The sequence below is a fragment of the Pteropus medius genome, unplaced genomic scaffold (assembly GCF_902729225.1).
Source record: "Pteropus medius unplaced genomic scaffold, Ma_sr-lr_union100, whole genome shotgun sequence".
In the NCBI taxonomy this organism is placed as follows: domain Eukaryota; kingdom Metazoa; phylum Chordata; class Mammalia; order Chiroptera; family Pteropodidae; genus Pteropus; species Pteropus medius.
Window position 1 is genome coordinate 2,964,367 of NW_024346692.1, and position 17,470 is coordinate 2,981,836.

The 17,470-nt window shown below is 33.2% G+C and overlaps 1 protein-coding gene across 7 annotated transcripts in view; it reads right to left on the reverse strand.

Annotated features, from left to right (window-relative positions):
• EPS8 (EGFR pathway substrate 8, signaling adaptor) overlaps positions 1–17,470 on the reverse strand; it is a 155,783-nt gene that overhangs the window by 10,538 nt on the left and 127,775 nt on the right. For all 7 annotated transcript variants that reach the window (XM_039876438.1, XM_039876439.1, XM_039876434.1 and 4 more), the window contains 4 exons: positions 13,083–13,219; positions 9,893–10,001; positions 8,903–9,046; positions 39–261 (listed from right to left, as the gene is read on the reverse strand). In XM_039876438.1, coding sequence (XP_039732372.1) covers positions 39–261; positions 8,903–9,046; positions 9,893–10,001; positions 13,083–13,219 — 613 coding nt within the window. The remainder of the gene's footprint in view (positions 1–38; positions 262–8,902; positions 9,047–9,892; positions 10,002–13,082; positions 13,220–17,470) is intronic.

Consider the following 17,470-nt stretch of genomic DNA (forward strand, 5'->3'; position numbering starts at 1 on the left):
TAATTTGCTTTTAATTTTTGCCTCCCTGGGGAACTTACGGTCCACTGGAAGTTGTTTGTGTCTCTGGCTATCTCGCACAGTACTGCCACCACTGTCGCTGGAGCTGCTATTCTGACGGGTGACATTTGCTGGGACCTTTGACACAGGAACAGGTGCTGGAATAGAAGGTGGAAGGGGGACAGGAACAGGAGCTGGTGTTGGAGGAGGTGACGGAGCAGAGGGAGGGTCAGTTGATCTTGGACCATACTCCATCCTTTGTTTCTACAAAAAGACGAACAATTAATTTGAAATTGTAAAAATATAAACCTGGCCTAGGAAAACAAATTATACTTGGACAGGACATTTTGGGCATAATATTTATTTGTTAACTTACTTCAAATTCATAGCAAATTTAAGTATACGTGTGTTCATATACACGCACATATATACACATCTCCAATCCTACCTGGTATAATAATCACTCAAAATCATCTTTTAAATACTCTACATATTTGTTCAAAATCCAAATGTAAATTAAGGAGTCAAAAGGATGCACTAATAGAAAATAGTATCATTAATAATAGTAACAAATGTAAAAAAAAAATTAAATTTAAACTTGGAATCATACACAACCAGAGTAGGTCAAAAGATTTTTGGTTATTTTATAATTTCCTTTAATAAAAACTTCTAATTGCACTGGAAGTCTAAATATGAATAACATAAAGCATTACTTACTCCTTATTTTAAATGTGTGCTATATTAAAAAAAGTTTAATTCTGTTTCCAAGTAATTTGTTAAGAAGACGGGCAATATTTCAGTAGATAAAAAGACCAGGTTTTAAAGTAAACAAGTAATTTTAAAATGCTGTTAATTTATTCCAGTCATAACTCTTTGTACCATCATCTTAATACTAATTTATTAAAATTAGAAATTTTCCTTGTTAAAATGAGAATGTTGTGGGATGGATGGCGGTGAGGGTAACGGTAGGGTTTAATTCAATGATTATGACTGCAACTCAAAAATGTACATTAGAAAAAAGGTCATGTAGGATTTATATTAACAAACATGGATGTAACAATACGCAATAACTTTCGATAACATTTTAATCATGATTGTTAAGGTAATTAGAAAACAGTCCAGGTATATTCAATATTAAACTACATACAACAGTTAAAACTTTAATAATTTTAGTTAGTAGATAACTGCATTATAACAAGTTCCAAATTCTCAAAAGGCATTTTTTTTTTTTTTTTTGTAGAATCAAAGACAGAGCAATGGACTCATAATTTAGGTAAAGTTTAGATACTACACTTGTACTGTTTTGATTATTCTAAAATCCAGGATTAGCAGATAAAATGTAAAAAGCAGGCCTTTTGGTAATCTGGTCCTTTGGTTAGAACAGTATTTACTGTCAATTTTTAAATTGGCCCAAATATAAGGTCATACTGATTTTAAAAGAGGCCTCCCCAATTTCCACAGAGATCAAAAACATGAAAATACACACCACACATACATACCACTTTTTAATTAAATCATTACTCGAAAAACAACACACCGACCATCATCATAGTCACCTACACAGCAAATGAGTAACACCTGTGGAAACCAGCATGGGAGGGCACCCTGGTTCTTTTCTGCTGTCTCTTTAAAAGCTACCACTCACCAGCCAGCGGGTGGAGAAGGGGGAAGGGCATAAACCAAGGATGAAAGCGGAACTGACAGAAGTGTTTATAATGGTGCTAGATAGTGGAAGAAGGGGCATGGTAGGAGGAAGGAAAGAGGCAGGCAGGAAGGGAAGGAACAGGGAGTTGAGATTCATGGAGCAAGCCATGGAGCTAGATGGGAGAGAAACAGAAATTGTTGACCCTTTTAGCATTCCAGACCTAGGAATAGTTCTAATATATTAAATAAAAGTTTATTTATTTAATTATTAATATTTTTGTTTTTGTTGTTGTTGTTGTTATTATTATTATTATTATTTATCACAAAACAATGTTCCTATATTTGGGCCAATAAAATATTTAAAGAAATCAAAATACAGCAAACATCACCAAAATGTAATACTTAGCACACACCAAAGTCACGTGATTAAAATATATGCAATGTTCCCTTGACAGAAATGGCCTTTAGACAACTGCTTGAAGGGCTAGTAAATTCTCACTTTGGGATTTCAAAAGTGTAAGAGTTTATACTGCTGTTTTTAAAGCTTAAACAAACAAACAAAATGCTATCAGTGATTCATATCTTCTGCTTTCATAAAAACAAAAACAGCTAGGGTTTTGCTATCCATTAAATAATACTGTGAAAAACTGAATACACTGTGTATTACTGTCATAATCAAGCCTGAAGACAGGCTCACCAGATCTTCTGTGTCTCATTTCATTCTTCAGTCATTGCTATTTAATGCAGCCTTATCAGTATAACCTAACAATAGGCTTAAATATTTTATACATGTATATTTGATTAAAGTAGAGAAACCATATGAAAATTTTTCATGAATTATGCCATAAATTTTATTTACTTGCATATTTTCTCTTATCTTAATCCTCTCTTCCTGCCTCATGCTTCCAACCCCTGGAATGTAAAGGGGGAAAAGTGCCTTCCTTAAATTATTACACCCTGTTCTGAAATGGCAACCAAGTCAGCTTTCATTTGGAAACTGATTTGTCATTCTTGGTGTGGAGGAAACAGAATCAGTATTGACTCCTGAACTCACTTTCCTATCTCCCTCCCTATCTTCCCCACTCCATGTTACCTACTACTCAATGTATGGCTCTTCTCTTTAGCACTTCTGTCCCTTGGTGATTTTTGGTTGGAAGTAAGAACCGATGACTCCAATGTACTCTCAACTTATGGAAAGTTTTGGAGAGCAGAACTGTACCCTGAAATTTCTTCTGAACCAAGGGTGCTGAAGCTTCAAAGTCAAAAATGAAATCTTGACCAATTTTTCCCAGTTTTCCTAGGACTTTTTCAGTATTAGCTCTGAAAGGCCCACATCCCTACAAACACCTCAGTTGTAAGCAAACTGAAATGACTGGTCACTTTGGTGTGAACCTATTTTAATACCATAACTGGCCCTACCTAACTCTTGCCTTTTATCTCCAACAAATATATTTAAAGTTCTGCTTAAAACAAAATCTGTCTTTTTCTCTTTTCTTTCTCTGAAAGAGGTCGGAATTACTAGAACCCATGGAAAATTGATAATTAAGTTGGAATGAGTCACTTTTTTTTAGCCACTAAAGCTGAGTAGAAATTCTCCAGGATTAAAGAAAGTTATTTAGAGATAAGCTCCTGATTCACACAAGACACTGTTTCACAGGGGAAATTATGCAAGTAAGCCCAACAAAACCATTAAAATTGAACTGTTCTTAAAATTTTAACCTATACACTTTTCTTCTAAATTTGATCTCTTTGGGGCTCTGGAGAAAACTAGGCACAGCTGGAACATTTGGAGGGTGTTAAGTCCAGAGATTGAATCTAAAAAATTATATTAAAAAGAAGTGTCATGAGGAACAAATGTGGGTTACCTCTGACAGCTCGCCAAGTAATTGCTATTAGGGAAATGGAGCAAATCACATCAAATGAGAAAATTAACACAGGAGATGAAACTAAAATAATATCAATTATAATTCACATCAAATATCAGAAAATGTGAGCAAATTAATTTTTGACAGTAAAATTACCTGCCCACAAATCAAACAGTGAAGGAGCTTGTAAATATATAATTATTTTCCATCACTCTTATCTAGCCATGGAAAACTAATTATATAGACTCACATGATTATAAACAGTATAGGCATTTCAATAAGTATTTGTATATTAGAGTACTGTGTTTTTAAAATATTAAGATATAGGTTCATCTTATTCTTATAGCTTATAAAGAATATACTTATAGTACATTAAATGTAAGACTAATTTTTTAAGGTTGAGTTTACAAAAGGAAATATATATCGTAGTGTGTTTTTTTGAGGTTTAGTTTTGAATTTGTAAGCAGTCTAAACAGGAAATTTTATAATTTTGCACATATATGCATGTAGGGCAATAATTTATAAACATATACGTGTGTGTATCTATCTACCTACCTATCTATCTATTTATTTATCTATCTATATAGAGGAAGAGAATTTGAGAAAATGTCAATACGTGAGGCAGAATAAAGAGTAACCATCCTTGTCTAAAGGCCGTACCTCTAACTAATAGATGAATAGAGTGTTTTGAACTTAAGCTTTTTAAAAATGAATATTATCAGAAAGTTTGTCTGCTGGAATATGAAAATGGTCACACTCTGTTCAGCAGTATCTGAATACCTGAACTGAGTTTGAAAAAGAGCATTAATAACATGGGCTAAAATTAGTAAAGCTAGTGGTTTAGTAGTTACCTGGAGAAAATATTTCAACTTTTAATTTAGGGCTATTTATACATGTATATAGAAAATAACAAAATTTTATATCTAGATTGGATTGTAGAGATCATGAAACTTGATCCCATCCATTTCAAAGCTGAGCAAATTGGAGTGCAGAAAAGTAAAATGCTGTCTTTAAGGTCACATAGATAGTTAGTGGCAGAATCAGAACTAGAATTCTCGTCTACCAAAATCTAGATTAGGGCTTTTTCCATGGTATCATGATATCTCTTGCTAAGAAACAGAGAAGACAAGAAAATTTCTATTGAATTCACAGGACCATAATAACCAGACATTCATAATTATTTGTATCTTGGTAGAGTCAGAATACTTATAATAATGATAGACTTAATAACCCATATAAATGCAAGATTTCTTTACTCAAACGTCTGAGAATATTGGAGATAATAGAGGGGGAGGTTTGGTGTCTGCTCTTCGCAAACAGCGTGACACTCTATATAGGCAAAAGGGTAATTCTAGCAGGTCTGGGAATCAAATCAAAAGAAATATGGGAAACTTCATGTGGCAAGTAGATTCCAGGTGAGGAGAAAGCACCCTGGATGTCCATCTGTTTCCCAGATAAACTACTACTAGGCTCAAGAAGGCTCTACAACAAAATTTTCATCAAAAGATATGTTATTTATCTTCATTTCTCCATACTCTCTCATAAGCGTTTACTTCCTTTTCCCTGTGGTTTCATTCAGTCCTTTTTTGTGTTCCATATCTTTCATAAATTCTTTATCATCTCCCTCCCTTTTATTTTTAAAACTTTGCTAAAGCCATGTGAGAAACGCATTAGGTGGGAATAGCTGTCTTCACAGAGCTGTTAAAAATCACTCCAAAGGTGAGGATATTAAATAGCCTGGACTCTCAGGGACATCAGGTGGCAATTCAACACCTATTCACTACTGGTGCCAGGTCCTAGCATCCCTGCCATCAGATGACAATTTCTAACCAAAAGTGTGAACAATAGGCAAGGGCTGCTCTTGTGCTTTTCTCTCAGGAGATGACGTTATTTATATATTTCCTCTTTAGAGGAAACGTAAGGGAAAGAAAATAAGAGTAACAAATGTGTACATTTTTAAAAATTGAGTGACTTACAGGTACTACGTGTGAATAGTTTACATCAAATACCCTTATTCCCACTATCTGCAAAATGTCTACACTCTATAGTGAATTATATAATTTGGATTATTATACTAAATTATAAAAAAAAAAATAATTGAGATCCAAGGAATAGATGCATTAGGGAAAAATCCAATTCCAAGGATGGTGACTGATGAGGTCAACTTTTAACACAGTACAATGTGTGGTAAAGCTATTCTAAGAAAATGTCCCTTTAAGCACTCACACAGTGTATAACTATATGCCTATACAAAATGAGATGCTGATCTCTTCTAAGCACTATTCCCCATACTAGCTGAGTACATCAGAGCATGAGCTGTGGGCAAGTTACTTCCCTGTACCTTAGTTTCCTTAGATATACAATATGCTTACTTCATAAGGTTGTGGTGGGAATTAAATGAATTAGTATTTGCGAAGTGCTTAAACCATGCCTGACATACACCATGAGCACTGATCACTGGGATTATTAATGGAGTATAATATCATTGCTATCTGTGAATGTGAAGAAAGTTTAAGCAATGGAATATTAGATATCTTCGTGCAATACAGTACAGGGATATAAAATGTTTTTTATAAGATGTTTCTTTAAATTTCTTCATAATTTTGATATCATTGAAAGGAAGAGAAATGGACAAAGTGTGTTGGCCATTTCTGAGGAGAGTGACAGTAACTATTCCTAATATACAAGTACAAAGAGAGAAGAAGCAAGCCGTGGCAGGTGGCTTAGAAATTAGATTCTGGATGGCAGACTTTCACGGAGGGTCTGCTCAGAGCTAGGCTTTGTCTTCCTATTTATCAACTACGACATGCTTGCACTCAGTAAATATTTGTCGAGTGAATGAATGAGATGAATATGACACAGAATTGCCTTTGATATATTTGTAATCCAGTGGAGTTCTATAAGGTTAGGATGTTAGGATCACTGGAATCTACATAAATATGTGGTATCTTTATTGTCATTCTGAAATAAGCTGCAGGATTTTTTGTTATATATTTTAGATAAGGATATCTGGTAACACTGTTGTAGAGATATAAAATGACTGACATGTATTTCTGAGGAATTTTTTTCTTTTCCATCTTAATCTAGTGTGTGTGTGTGTGTGTGTGTGTGTGTAATGAGGACTTTCAGGATAGAAACCCTTTTAACAAGCCTGCTTATTAAAATTTTACAAAATTTTGGTGGGTATAAAAAGGTTGATTGTTTTTAATACCTGTTAAAGGCAGGGCCCTCAACCTAAACACACACACACACACACACACACACTTCTATACACATTTTCATATACATCACTGCATTTGGAATTGCATCCAAAAATTTTCAGTAGACAGTCATATAGTGTTAGAAGTTTAAAAGGAAATAGCCCAAATGGGCAATCCCCACAAGTTTCTATTTCCATACAAGAACAAATCAAACTCCTGAAACAACCAAAAAGTTTTTTTAAGTGTGAGTACTTAAAAAAATTCTTGGTTGTGCCAAAGTTGACAAAACTATAAGATGAAGCTCTGTTCAAGAAAGGAGGGATAGGTTTTATATTCTCGAAAAGTACTCTCTCTACCTATGATATATATTTATAGTTTGGGTTCAATTTTAGACAGAAGCAACCTTTAAACAGAAAAGTCAACTGTGGCTCAAGTCAGGAATCAGAACTGAAGAAAAAGACAAGACTGAACAGTAAACAGGAAAAAGTAAGAGAGGTTAAACTCCTTAAGAAATCGCAGGTGGGGGGAAATACTTAGAATTTACATTGTTTGCAAGTTTTAGGTATCTTATGGGAGTTTCCATGCACATAAATAAAAACAAAATTGGATAATTGCATAATTGTTTTTAACATCTAAAATATAAACTCTTGGCTTCTGTTCACAAAACTATATCCTTTGTGAATAGTGTCTCTTACAGTTTATCATGAGTTAAATATTAAAAACAGTCCATAGAGCTCAAAGGGGATAGATACACTCCATCACTGTTTTCGGCATATGTTTCAAGCACACACTCTTTAACACTGTATAAGGCATTCAGTCAAAACCTCTATAGGAAAGAACATAAAGAATTTGCATTTATAAACCAAACAAAAGCCTATATTAATTATGTCAGGTAACCACATCTCGAAATCTGAAAAGTCAGGATGTAGAAAAGAAAAAGGTATTATAACAAAGTTAGGAAATTCACTTCAAAAATTCATGGGAAATGGAGTAGACCATACCTTGAATAACTCAAACTCCTTCTTTGGCATCAACAGCTAATGACAAATGATGAACATAAAATAAACATATAATATATATATGTACATCAGGCCAGCCAAAACAGCACAGCAAACAGAATTTCCATTGCCATCACTTTAAATTATGAAGATACATAAATTGTAAATTATTAATTATTTATTTTAAATGTTTGCTTTATTATTGGATTCTAATAAGGTTAGGTGCAGGACCTGTACTAGGCTTGAATGCCACGAGGAGCCAGAAATATTTAAATGAATGGACATGGCAGTACATGACCAAGATTCTAGGTATGGACAGTCTATATTTTACTAAGCCTAGGCATGAAAATTAATGCTTCCACTGCATAGTCTATGTAGCTTCTACTCAAATTCATGACATTATTATGTGATTAGATGTGATCTTTTGCTCGAGATTCTGATAAAAAAGGAGAAAAAAAGGCATCATAGATTCAGAGGCTATACATGAGATAGTCCATCCATTCTGTCTCTGCTGGCACAGACCCCAAATCTCAACACTTTATAGCAAGTGAATTCAGATGCTAGGGTGAATGAGATAACCAGGATCACTTAAATCCTGGAATGGTGGCATAGAACTCAAGAATTTTTCAGTGATCAAGAAGAGAGAACCTTACCCATGTAACCTATATCATAAATACATTTCAATCTTAAAATCAAGAGAGGAAAAATATTATAGCCCAAATGAATAAATACGCATGTGTTGATGTAAGGTGAGATAAGTACAAGTTCGAAGTTGGTCAGTGGCAGAACATTTAAGAGAATGAGGGCAAAGCCCAGTGAAGAAGAACCACTGGATATTCCAGCCACTGTCTGTGCTATTGTCTAACAAGAAGCCAGTGACTAGGCGGGCTATGGTTAAGAGTGAAGAGGCAGAAATACTATTTCTCCATATGTCAGAAATTTTATAGAGTGTAAAAAATAGCGTTCAGAGAAAGTCATTTAATTATAAACATTTTGAACAATTTCCCAAAGAAGTAAACCATAAAATATATGTATAATTTCTCCTATGTCTCTCACCGTTGCCTCTGAGCTATCCTAAAAAATATGTACAAATTGTACAACCAAAATGATTAATACACAAAAGGTATTTAAATCCTATTTAAGAGCGATAAATTCGGAAACTTGTAAAAGTTAAATTTTGCTCAAAATTCATAATTACCTGTATGGTATGTGTGTACGGTGGGTCAGCACGCCCTACTCCAGATTCTGTAGGTCTCACGATATCCAAAATGTTATTTGGCACAAATCCAGAGTTTCCACTTGCATTTCGAACTTTCCACCATTGCTTCCTATCATCGAGGATCTGTCATTATGCAAGAAGATAAAGGCATCATTTCTGTACCAAAATCAATCTATAAAGGAATCCAATTTTTATTCCTAGGCCAAGAAACTGTTTTTCACTTCTATTAAGTTGACTTTGCATCAGCATATTGTGGGATTAATGGTTCCTAAGAACTACATTAAATATTACAATTACTAGTGTAGAACAGGTTTGGGACTACTGCTGTGAATCTACCCAAGGCTGATATTACCTCTCAAGAATGTTTATTTGCACTATTATAGATAACTAAAACAACTCACTTGGAAAGGTCTATGTATTGTCTCCATCTTTGGAATAGAAAAGTATGAAAACTTTTTTCTCTACAAAAACTACTGTGATTATCTCACATTATATATTAAAGAGAATGAACGCTCAGTTATAAACTAAGAAAAGAGATCTGAAAGTCATGGTAGATTATTCCTACAACCATTAATTCATTCATTGTGCCAGGGTACTAGAACAGGAAGAAGGAAATGTTTTCTCTTATTAAAATATTATAGTGCATCTACATCTGAGTTGATAACTAGCCTTGATTCCAAAATGAACAAAGCCCGGAAAGAGGACGAGGAGAAAGTAAGCCTAGAAATCTAGCCCCCTCCAAAAAAATAAAAGCCAAACACACTAACAAAAAAACAGATAAAATAGCTTCCCCTCTTAAATAGATATAGCTATATGTATATAATAAGCTCTATCTTTGGTAAAATAAAATACTATTGAAGAATAATTTCTTGACCTCAACATGTCTTTGAGGAAGGTTTTGATATACATGAAAAGAGAAAATATAATAAATCTATTTTATTAAGAGATATAAAGGTAAAATTCTATTACCTCTAAAATATCATCCTTTAGAACTGAGAGCTCACTGCCGTTCCTTGCCACAAAGTCATACTTGGATTTGGCATATTTCTTCGGTTGTGTTATGAGTGGATCATAATTTCTATTAAAAAAAAAAAAGATTATTCTGCAAGCTCTTCTTAAAGGCTGAAAACAGATGTCAAACATTAAACCAAGCCAATTCCTAACAGAAAACATTCTGACAATAATCTATAAACTTATTTCAATAGTAAGAACATGTCTAAGAGTTCCATATTTAAATAACTTTCTTAAAAAAACATTTTTATAATTAAATTACCATTAAAATATTTAAAACATAATTACAACTACTTTCATATATAATACAATAAAACCTGATATACATGAACAATGAATTAATATTATTTTCTTCGTTTCAATAACCACTCGAAAAGTTAGAAAAACAGTAATTTCAGATTCTATTTTTTTTCTCCTCCCTCATGCTCTTCTCCTCTATGATTTAAAAAATAATCACTACTAATAATGGAGAGTACTATAATAAAGGGTAGAATAAGGAGAGTACTATAATAAAGGGTAGAATAAATCCTGCCACTGTATATCTGAATGAGTGGGTTAAAAAGAAAACTTTGCTGCATTTCCCTTGGAAGTCTTTGCTATCCTGTGTGTCTCAGAAGTGACTGTCCAGTATGCACTGATAAAGTACTTTAGAATTCACAAATCTTTAGTTTCTTGCTTTCTATAGATTAAACCTGGATATCCCACTGACCATAAGTATCAATCTGAAAATCATACTTTGTAATTTTTGAGAGGTACCAAAGTTCCCTAAAAGACCCAGAATATATAAAAATGAATGTATGGTCTGTTTCTGATTTGGAATAATAGATATGCACTTGCTGTAGTGTAGATACAGAGAACAACGATCTGAGACTTCTCTAAAACACTAATTGCTTTTAAATAGCAGTAAATTAAAATCTCTCTAAAGTAAGGGCTCTAACATCAACTGGTGATCTCCCTAATGACATGGTAATTTCACTGAAGAATGAATATACTTCATATGGTATTTATTACATTCCTGGCATGTAACAGAGTTTAAGAATAATAATTATTATTATAAAAACAAATTCCAAACCTCTGTGTATTTCATATCAGACCAGAATGTTCAGATAGTTTTTGAAATTGTGATGATAAATTTTCATACCAACAAAGAACATCAATGATCCAGGTATCTACCAACTATCCAAATTCTATTGTAATAACCCAGATGAAAGATGAGATCCATAGAGAGATATACAATCTACTCATCACTCAATTTATTTTCAAAAATTGTTCTCTGGCTAAATTTTGACAACCTGTCTATGTACCTGAATATCCCTTCACAGAAATTCCTTCATTAAATTCCATTTAAATTTCCTATATATCAAAAGTTATAAAATAAACCTTATGAAATTCACCACAGCAGTCTCTGAATGAGGAAAAAATATATAATATCTTTAAAAATAATGTCCATTATATCACCTCTCACATCGTATATAAAGTTCCATGAGACAAATATTTTTGAGGAACAGCCAGGAACCTCAAAGACAAATTTGAAATTCAATCACAGATTCAAAAAATTTTAATTCTTATCCTCACTCTTGATTTAATTTTATACTTTACTTCATTATTTTTTAATATTAATTAAAATTAACATTAATTTAAGTACATATATTTAAGTGAGTTGCCTGAATCCATTTTAAAAGTAGATAAGATACAGAGATAAAACTAAATCAATCAGTGAAAGGTAAGCTCCCTTGATATTCTATAGAGATCAAGATAAACTTTTAAGACTTTGTGGTAAGCTGCCCAAAATAAATGACGAGATGTTTTCATTACATTGCAGATTTGCGAGTGAAGGACAGAGAGATAGTGACTCTGAAATGTTGAATACACTATCACATACTTAGTTATTCAATAAATCAATCAAATACATCTACAAACACTTACTGAGTAGTCACAATGTGCTAGATGTGGCCTTAAAATGAAATATGATAAAAGGTTTCTAGTATCAGTAGGTATTATAACTCTGAACACACATGAGAAATGTACTCAAGTAGTTTTCTAGCTACTTAGCTGTGAAAAGCTATCCCAATTCACTGGAGTTATGTAACAAAACAAAAAAGTAAGAATCACTAATCTGAAACAATTTCTCGAATATTCACACATAAGGCAGAAAAAAAAAAGAAAAAGAAAATATTAGGATGAGTAATGAGTCAGTCAAGAATTCCATGAAGTAATTTTTAAACTTCAAAATTAATTTTCACTATACCTATTGAAATTTGAATCTATAAACTAAAACGTATTTCATATGTTGGCATTTTCAAAATGTATTATTCATTGCTGGCTTTTCTTTGTACTCCATTTTACATCAAAAGGGCATGCAACACTCATGGTAAGAGAGGCTTTGAGGCAGCAAAGTACTAGAACAAGGCCTCTACACCACACTTCATCTGAATGATCACTCTCCCATATCCTTGTTACCAATATTTCACCTCCTTTTCTTTTTCTTATGTATACGGGTTGGTCTTTATGTCAACCTCACTTGTAGTAGCTGGAAAACAGGATTGAAAAACTGAACCTCTTCCAATTACTTTATTTCTTCCCCATCTCGATTCCCCATCTGTGCCTATATTAAGTTTTTTGAGATGAAATATGGGAAAATAAATGTAAAATTGGAAAGTGAGAATAAAATGCAGTAAGACAAAATGGCAAAAATGGCAAATAAGGAATTGACTTTAAATATTTAGTTTGTCTTTAAATATTTCTATCTAAAGGAAGGTTGTTTATTTTTGTCGGGGGAGAGAAAGATGGAAATTATTTCCTTTAAAAGTTACAGATCTGGAAAGATCCTTAGAGAACATCTGATATAAACTAGTGTACAGTTTGAAAACAATTCTTTCTTCTTAATCACAGATTTTGTAAGAAGTGTCTTTTTTAAAGCAAAAGTCATCCAAAGGCAGCTGCACTAAGTTAGAATTATAGCCTGCAGGTCCTCCAGTTAGACATAGACTGAAGGCTTTGTTCAGCCAGTTCTATAAAGAAACAACAGAAACTTTATCAAACAATTGACAGATGGAAAGTTTAAAGCAGTGAACAATGCATACACTGGCACCTCTATTTGCACTAAATCAGATCCACAACTTTCCAAATAATGCTCATGAAATGTTACCTATCTACATGGCGATTAGGAGCTGGCTTAAAAGCAACAGCGGCTTCCCCTTGGTCCAGATGGGTCCCTCTTGTGTAAATGTTATTGAATGCATACCCATCAGGTGGAGGTGGAGCATATTCTAATCCACTGGATTGCTGAAAGACAGAGGAAAAGAGATTAAAGAATCACCGATACTAATTAAATGGCACTGATGTCAGTCAATAAAAACTCTCCACTATATTGTGATCAGTATCATTTTCAAGTGATTGACCATTAAGTTAAAAAAACTATGAAAAGAGGTTGATATATTTTTGTCAAAGATCTACTTAGAATAAGAAAAGTAATTAGTGCAAAGGCAAAATCTTAACTCTGGAAATACCCAGGTATAAAAACAATACAGGCATAACTTGGAGATATTGTGGGTTTGTTTCCATACAACCATGATAAAGTGAGTATTGCAATAGAGTAAGCAGTGATATTTTTGCTGGTGAAGGGTCTGGCCTTCAATTCGTAAAAAATGCAACATCTGTGAAGTACAATAAAGCAAAGCGCAATAAAATGAGGTATGCCTGTAAATTCTTCCCTCAAGAATTTCAGTAATAAGTGATTTTAGTATTAGGTAGACTATAACAGCGTGTATAAAATAAAATTGTTTTAAAAACAACAATAAAACTCTTAAACCTTGCCTTCTCTGTTTAAGAAACAGTCCTTTACCACTCTAGCAAAGTAATTATTGTCACATGAAAATCGTCGGAACTCTGTGCATTAAAATTATACCACCCTCTCATTTTTTCCTCATTTTTAAATGTACACAGAAATTATTTTTGATTTTTTAAAAAATGGCAGCACTATTATCAGATTTACTGTTAAGGGAAACACAGAAAGGCAGAAAACACATTGATCTTGATAGTAAACAGTCTGGGAGAAAGCAATGCTGGAGTCACTTCCTTTGGCAGTTAACAACTCAGACATGAACCAACTGGGGGCTAGCCAAGAGCAAGAACTGGGGTCTCAGGGTCCTACTGAGCAGCATGGTTTTGAAACTACTGAGGGAAAATAAAGAAACAAACAAACAAAAATTCACCCAAGGATTTTATATTGTTTTCTTACATAAAACAAGGTATTCCCTGGGGGTACGTGTGATAGATCCTGAAGCACTGGAATTCCTTGGCTATTTCAATTGTTTACGTATTCACTGCAGCAAAATATTTGGAACTGCGAATGTTTTAGAAAACTATTGGGCACAGGTTCACTACAGTTAACTCTAAGGACGAATTTAGCAGGAGTGGGGCTGAGTCTGCCCACAAACAGGGCAGGTAAGGTGTTTCCAAGGCGCCAGTGTTGGAAACACCCACGTTACATTACTCCTATGGACTATGTATCAGGATACTGCACTTAACACACAAATAAAAACAAACAATTCTCACCATTTAAATAGCTTAATCCATCAACAAAGTAAAAAGGCAATCTATGAAGTGGGAGAAAATATTTGCAAATCATATATATATGTGTGTGTATGTATATTTATATATATGTGATAGCAGTTAATATTCAATAATACATAAAAAGCTCACACAACACAATAGCAAAAAAAAAAATAGCATTAAAAAATGGGCAGAGAAACTAGACATTTTTCCAAAGAAGTCATACAAATAGTCAACAGGTACATGAAAAGGTGCTTAACATCACTAAACATCAGGGAAATGGAAGTCAAAACCACAATAAGATATCCTCTCATACCTGTTAGCATGACTATTATCAAAAAGACAAGAAAAAACTAAGTGTTGGCGGGGATGTAGACACAAGAGAACTCTTGTGCTATTGGTGGGAATGTAAACTGATACTGCCATTATGGAAGTTCCTCAAAAAATTAAAAATAAAACTACTATATGGTTCAGCAGTCCTAGTACTGGGTATATCACTAAAGAAAATGAAATTGGGATCTCGAAGAGAGAGCTGCATTCTAATGTTCATTGCAGCATTATTCACAATGGCTAAGATATGAAAACAGCCTATCCATCAACAGATAAGTGGATAAAGAAGATGTGTGTGTGTGTGTGTGTGTGTGTGTGTGTGTGTGTGTGTGTGTGTATTCCATTGTTATATATGTATATATAATTATGTATTTTTTATATATATATATATAATTACATATTATTATGTAATACATATATATTACAAAGGAATATTACTCAGCCGTATAGGAAAGAAGGAAATCTTGCCATTTGCAACAACATGGACAAACCCCGAGGTCATTATGCTAAGTGAAATAAGCCAGAGAAAGACAAATACGGCATGATGGTATCATTTATATTTGGAAAATTAAAAAAAGTGAAACTCATAGAAACAGTAGGAAAGTGGCCTCCATAGGCTGTGAGAAATAGAGAAAGGTTGGTAAAAGGGTACAGACCTTCAGCTATTAATGAATAAGGTCTGGAGAGCTAATGTAAAACATGGTAACTATAGTTTATAACACTGTGTTGTATAGTTAAAATTTGCTAAGAGAGAACTTAAATGTTCTCAACAATAATAAAGATAAATAGGTGAGGTGATAGATGTGTTAATTAACTAGATGTGGGGGATCCTTTCACAATATATACATATATCAAATCACTACAATGTATACTTTAAATACCTTAACATTTTTTGTCGATTATACCTCAACAAAGCTGAAATAAAAATAAAATTCAAAAAATGGCTTAATTAATTCAGTTTATTATTTCTCTAGGAAAAAGTTGAGGACCTAGATGATTTGGCAACTTTTTATTAAAGGCTGTCATAAAAGGAGGAGTTCAAGAGACTCAGAATCATTCACACCTTCTGCCGAGCTCTGAGCATAACAGAGTGAGGTCAGCCAGTATGAAATCATTGGGTCCCGAGAGTGACTGAGAATATTAGAAGGGAGGAGAGAAATGACAACAAAGAACTACTATGACTACACAACCTTGTGTAGGGCTGCTGCTGGTTCAGAGGAAGTAAACAAGGTGAATATTGCCACCATCATTGTCTCTCCACTTCACCTATGCCTTTGTATTCTACAGAAAATCTGAATCATCTAAATCTTGTCCTGAGTATATTTTATCAGAGTAGCAAAAAAATGTAATAAAATCTCTCTTCTGAGGATGACTGCATTTTTTTATGCATTTTAAATCATCATTACTTGGCTTCCAACAAAATCTTAAGGCATAAAATTCCCTAGAACTGCTAGTGGGTGCCTTTCATTTTATTTTTTTTTAAACCTCTGAATAAGTACTTAAGCCATAAAATGGAAAATAATTTACAACAGGAAAATGATAACTCGTTATAAGGAAGAATTTTCAATAATTCTTCTTTTAAAATTATGTAGTCAGTGAGAATAGACGAACTTTTGCACTGGAAGCCCAGAAGATATTACTCTCTCTCTAAATATACAAATTGAAAAAGAACTCACAAAAGTGATTTTTCTGAGGCTTACATTATAAAACAGATGTATTTTCTCATTTAAGATATAGACTATCAGCTAGAAATTTCTATGATTTGAAAATAGTCAGCTGCGACTATAGCAACAGCAAATGTATCATAATTTCGTTTGATTACACTTTTTTTCCTCTAGAAATGCTGCCCTCTACGAAGAAAGAAAATTCATAGTGATGAGGTCTGAACTGCAAAATTACAGATAGGGACATATGCCTGCCAACCAATGCTCAAAGCTTTGAAGACATCTTCTTAATCATTCACAGGGAAGGGCAGTTATAGAATCCACCTCTACCCTTATGTACAGTCAGAGGAAAGAAAGAATTATCTTATAAAAAATTATTTTCAAAGAAGTATGCTTGCTTTATTTCTAAAGTTTCAAAATTTAACCAATCTTCTATAATATCATGGTTATTGTCCAAGGGAACAATTTTAAGAATTAATTTATATAAATGTTTTTCCTTAAAAGTGAGGATTTACTATATAGTTTGCTAGTTTATTCATTGATACCATGTTTGCCACATTATAAATACCCACAGTAGTCTGAGAAAATTAATCTAACAAATCAAATAAAGGAAATGAATAAGGATATAGTCATCATTTACTGTTTCTTTTTCAAACTAGATCTCCTTCGTTTAATTCCTCAGTTCTGATCAACTATTTGGTTTGGTTCAACATTAAGCAATGTTTAATTTTTCTTTTCTGACAAAACAAGAGTCATACAAAAATCATTTCTTAAGGACTATGAGGAGATAACATAAGCAATATCAATCCCTTAATTTGCTCCCCAAATAGGTTTACTTTGAAGCTTATTAAATACTTAAAAGATACAATAAATTTTATCATCTCCTCAAGGTGTAAACAGTATTATAAATGATCATTTGAACCTTGCACTGGATTCCAGGAAAAGCTCTGGCCTTCTAGTCAGGCTGATAGGACTCTAGAGGTTTAAA